Source organism: Zingiber officinale, chromosome 6A (genome assembly GCF_018446385.1).
Source record: "Zingiber officinale cultivar Zhangliang chromosome 6A, Zo_v1.1, whole genome shotgun sequence".
Lineage (NCBI taxonomy): Eukaryota > Viridiplantae > Streptophyta > Magnoliopsida > Zingiberales > Zingiberaceae > Zingiber > Zingiber officinale.
The window spans coordinates 71,625,243-71,630,674 of NC_055997.1; the positions used below are offsets into that span (position 1 = coordinate 71,625,243).

General features: G+C 31.7%; 1 protein-coding gene and 1 pseudogene across 2 annotated transcripts; one reads left to right on the forward strand and one right to left on the reverse strand.

The window, feature by feature from the left end:
- Positions 1-241: 241 nt before the first annotated feature.
- On the reverse strand, positions 242-2,968 carry LOC121996533 (myosin-binding protein 3-like). Of its 2 annotated transcripts, XM_042550527.1 has the most exons (3): positions 2,666-2,967; positions 1,634-1,678; positions 242-1,537 (listed from the first exon to the last, which is right to left on the reverse strand). In XM_042550527.1, exon 3 carries the CDS (start codon positions 1,485-1,487, stop codon positions 255-257), a length of 1,233 nt encoding a protein of 410 aa, XP_042406461.1. In that variant the 5' UTR covers positions 1,488-1,537; positions 1,634-1,678; positions 2,666-2,967; the 3' UTR covers positions 242-254. The 2 variants fall into 2 exon arrangements, with proteins under 2 accessions (XP_042406461.1, XP_042406460.1); XM_042550526.1 differs by lacking the exon at positions 1,634-1,678 and having other exon boundaries at positions 2,666-2,968.
- LOC121994913 lies at positions 2,784-5,199 on the forward strand (annotated as a pseudogene).
- Positions 5,200-5,432: the final 233 nt, after the last annotated feature.

Here is a 5,432-nt window from a genome sequence, read left to right on the forward strand (position 1 = left end):
AGAAGAGGTGGGCGAGCCTTTTAGCATAGGGAGAGACCATCTCATTAAGGGAAGGACGGAGATGGGTAGACTTAATACCAGGTGGAATCTTGAAAATCTTTATTAGCATTCAAATAGAAATACAACCATTTTATGGATCATAAAATAACTAATTAATCTAGAACTATGAACTTAAACTAGATAATATGATGACCGGGTAAGTTGTCCCTATTCTAACAAGAGGGAAAACAATAAGTTTCCATCTAAAATAGTAATTAGAAATAGCAGAAAAAGTTTACCTCCATAACAGCAACCAAATGGGAATTGTAATAAGGGGAACTCTTGGATTTGGATTCTTTCAGGTGGCATTCTATTGCACTCAACTGCTTATAAATCTCACTCAACAAATTCAACTGCTCATTTTTCCTATCATATCCTTCCATTTGCATCAAGCTTTCACAGTCAATTTGCTGAAGTTGGCATTTTATATTCTCAAACTCTGCTCTCAATTTCCAAGTTCCATCTGTAGAATCCATGATCATGGAGTTATATTCCATCATTTGACCATCTACAGTTCCTTCTGATGCCATGTCTTGTTTATCAATGCAAGGCTTAGTTTCTACCGTAGATTCTTCTGTGATATACTTGCTTGATTCATTGGTTGTGTGATATTTGTCACTTTCTGGGACTTCAAATATATCATGGACACAAGCCACATGAAATGCATTTCTGTCAGATTCATTTTGATTCTGTAAATTGTTAAGAGCAGGGAAATCTGGAATGCGTTTAACATCTGGGTAGGCGTCGGTTTGAAGTTTGGAATGACATGAAGAATAACCAGATGAAGTATCTTGTCCTGAACTGGATGGCCTGTTACTTGTGGTTGGTTCTGGTTTGGATTCCTTGAGCAAATTCGAAACTTGTTTGTCTTTCTCACTAATCTGATCTATGTTGCCACCGATGGTTTTCCAGATTGTTTGCCTAGAAGACTCCCACGGACTATTCTCATTGCTATAGAACTCAGAATACAACCTACTTGTTTTTAATGGAGGCAAAGAGGTGTCCACAGTATCACGGTCATGAATATCTCCGTGTTGATACAAGTTTTCAATGTTAAGATCGCTGATGCCATTATTTATATCATCTCCGTGTGAATGGATATTTTCAATGTCAAGATCATTGATACCATTATTTAGTAAATTTCTCTTATATACCTGAATTTGGTGATTAAGCATTGAAATCTCAATTTCCTTGTCTTCCATTGCTTCCTCAAGAATGATTAAAGATTGTTGGACATGGTGAAGTTTTTCCTCTGCTAGCCTTCTGTACTGACATGCTTCCAACTTCTCTGCTGCCTTTTCTTCTTGAAGTCTGAGGATCATGGCTAAAGCTTCACTTGCTGCAGTTGCTGAAGCGTCTCTTTCCTCCTCTATTTCCATGTAAAGTTTTCTTATGAGGATATGCTGTTGAAGCACTTCCTTCATAATTACAACCTCCCTTTGAGCCATTAGATTACCTTGGCTCTAACGTGTTACAAACATCGCAAAATCCTCCTAACCTGAATTGAAATTGTATCGTGACTGATTTATTTCATTGTACTAACTTAAAAAAATTGTTTTATAGGAAAAAACAGATAACTTATATGCAAACTGACCATTAGGCCTCACAAAAATTGGCACAGCCATTTGAAAAGGGCAGGCTGAAACAGGTGAAATTAAAGGGCATTACTTGAATGCTGATGCAACGAATTGATTAAAAAGGATGTATTTGCCAGAGAATTAGAAGTTGCTAGCATAATGCACAATTGATTAATCAATGGATACACTGCAAATACTAGCATGGCTCATTGTTGCCATGACAATGGCCTTACAAGAGACTACCCTAATTCGCCAAGTTTGACCCTTAATAATCTTCAGGTCCTAAAATGTGACCAAATTTGATCCTGTTATAAATAAAGGATCCATTTTTAATTTTACATAATAATATGTTTAAATCATAGTTATATGTATCAATTCACAAGTTTTAAGGTGAAATTTACGATATTTTTCATACCTATATCTGATTTTCCTAGATGAATCGTTAAGCAAGGTGACTGAATAAAAGCTATCAAAATAACATGTATTAGAAGTTGAGTCAGAATAGATGGAACTAGCATTTCTTGAGGAACATAGTAATGAACACAACCTTTTTAATATGTGCTTTTAGCTTTTATTTGTCTCTTGTAATCAACCTAACAAAAAACAAATTCTCATTTACCATCAATGGAAGGTAAAACTTGACTAGCAAAACTCCTTTATTTCTCTTTTGTTTGTGACGCACAAGTAGAGAAACACATGAAATCCGGGCATTTTGCATACAAAGTGGCAATGTGAATCTTTGAGGCTTCCATGAAATAACTAACAAAATTGAATAGATAAAATTTAGCCAAATTCCATAAAATTTACGGATCCATATAGTCAAAGAGAAACAAAGTCATAATATTACGATAATATATCAACATAAACATTCATCGATCTGTCGATCCGATCCCCCTTTTGGATTAAACTTTGCATGCGACTCACCAACGCAGAAGAGGGAAAAAGGATTCTTATGAGTCCATCGTATGAAATAGTAGGTAAATCGACAAGCAAAGACAAAAATGAAAACAAAAACGGAGAGGAATTGATCTACAAGTAGAAGATCTGACCTCCGTGGCTTCTCGATATTTGGTTCCTCCAGGTAAACAGAACAGTGGAGGATTCCAAATGGTGCTAATCTTCTGCTGCAAACGTCTCTCTCCTCTCCTAAGAAGAGGAGGTCGATCGATGGCAGGATCCGGGAGTGAGAAGTGCTGTCTTCCTCCTCTGTCGCGACCGCTCCCTCTTCCTCCGGTCACTGCGCAGCGTTGCTTTCCCTTCTCGCTTCCTTGGAATCGCCATGGGAGAAGCGAGGATTCGCTGCGCCCCGCCTTTCGGGTTCGTAATGATGAGTGCAGCTCGTCGCATGTTCCTTCGATAACAGGGTACAGGAAACATAGGGTTGATGATCAAGAATATGTGGGACCTGGCCTTTACTATTCGAAGGAAGCGTGATTGATGCCCCGGATCGATTGCGTATCAGAGAATTTGACCGAAATAATTATATATCGCGAAAAGTAACAAAAGCAATATGTTCAATGGGTTCATATCCGAGAAATTACTATTCTTCATATTTACTTACTTATAAAAATTTATTAAAAAAATGCCTCTAATTTTTCAAAATCAGACATATTACTTTGAAAAAATAAATGGCATCCAATCACATTTTACATAATTATCTATTTATATTATTATCCTATCTATATCTCCCTCCTAAATTTTACCTATCACGTTGCAATTTCATAACTGCTATTATTACACTAGTTATAATTTATAATTGTCTCAACTATGATTTAATAACTACTATAACATAAAAAATAATTTTATTAAAAAAAAATAAAAAATTTCAAAGTCTTATAAAATACTTTAAATAATATTTGTGGGCCTAAGATTAAGTTATTACAAATTATACTAATAACAGATATGCATCTTTAAATAAATTTTGATTTGATATATTATATATTTTGTGGTAAAATCCGAGTTAAAAATTATAATATTTTAAAATTTACCTAATATTTATATTATAGTAATTATTCTTTCATATTATAATTATATGATAATTCTATAATAAATATAAAATCTGAGTTGCTATAATTATATATAATAGTTACGGATTTATAGACGTACTCTCAATTTAGTATTTACATGAAAAATATAAATGAGACTGAGAATAGAATAGTGGGGAGTAATAATTCTTCTCCTGAATCATTCTACAAATTAAGACGCATTTTTTTATTTCTTTTCGCAATTATATTCAATGCTGAGCTACTGATACAATTTGTTTCAGATGACTTTTATTACTAATTTTTTAACATATAATAAATAATTTGAAATTGTAAAGAATTAACAGAGTATTAAATATTTATGTATTTGATTAAAAAGATAAAAAGGCAAAAGATAATCATGTGCATGAAGCTCTAATTATGTAGGATTCTGGAAAAAGATTTATTGTACGGAATTTTTTATCAGATGTTATTTTTAGGATTTAAATCTATGATCTTTTGGTCACAAATAATAATTTTATCATTGCGTCAAGATTTCCCTTTGTGTTTGATTAAAAAGATAAAGAAAATAAAATATTTATAAAAGTTGATAAGTAACTTAATTTAAAAATTACTCATCTGATAATATTTCATGTCTCAACTATCATATCATCTCAAGAGGAGAATTTAAAATTTACCTACGATATATGTTTAGAAAATGTATTTTTAATGTTCAAATTTATTTATTTATTTATTTGTATAATTTTATGGACATAAATGAATTTTTAACTCAAATGTTTATAAATATTGTAATCATTTAGACATAAAAAAACAGTATAATCTTAGTAGTTAATTAACCTACATCCTTTTATAATAAATCTTACTATTTAATTAAAAATATATAGCTACAAATGATGCATAATTATTTCTACATTGATGCGGAACAGCCAATCTACTTTATAGTTGGATAGCTAAATGTTTAAATTTTTGTAATTATTTTTTAAGTGGGATTTTGAATATCAAAATTTTATTATACAAAATCTTTTTTTTTTAGGGAGTCAAAGGAGTGGGCATTATTGGTGGGGAGGAAGCGATAAACTGGATTTATCAGGACCAATGTTATGAACTTCTGGAATACAATGAAATCTTCATAAAATTGATAATTATGAGTATTACAATGAATTCGATTGGAAAATCTAATGACAAAAAGAAGGAGACTATTATTTAATATTAATGGGTGAAATAAGGAAATCTTTAAAAATAATTCAACATGCCCTAGAAGAAATTCCTGACGGATCCTATAAAATTTTAAAAGTTCTGTGCTTTGATGGAGCAAAAAATTCCGAATGGAATGATTTTGAATATATATTTATTAGTAAAAAACCTTCACCTAATTTTAAATTGTCGAAACAAGAACTTTACGTAAGAGTGAAAGCCCCAAAGGGGAATTAGGAATTTATTTAATAGGAGACGATACTATTTTCTCTTGGAGATGGAAAATTCGTCCACCCGGCTTCATAAATTTGTAAATTCTTTCTCAGCTAGTTAAAAGAATAAAATTGGTTGATATCATGATAATACTAGATAGTATAAATATCATTATGGGAGAAGTTGATCCTTAAAATGATAATTGATATGACAGAAGTACAAAGTGTTGGAGTGTATACTTAAAAGTTTAGCTTTTGACACATTTATTTTCAAATAAAGAATCACATTGGTCAAATGTTTACATTTATTTGTTAAATGTAATTGTTCAATTAATTTATATAGTAGATAACATGGAGTGTGGAGTCACACTTAGAAGATCATGTTGTCGGTTCTCTATAAATTATAAATAGTTGCTCACGACTAAGAT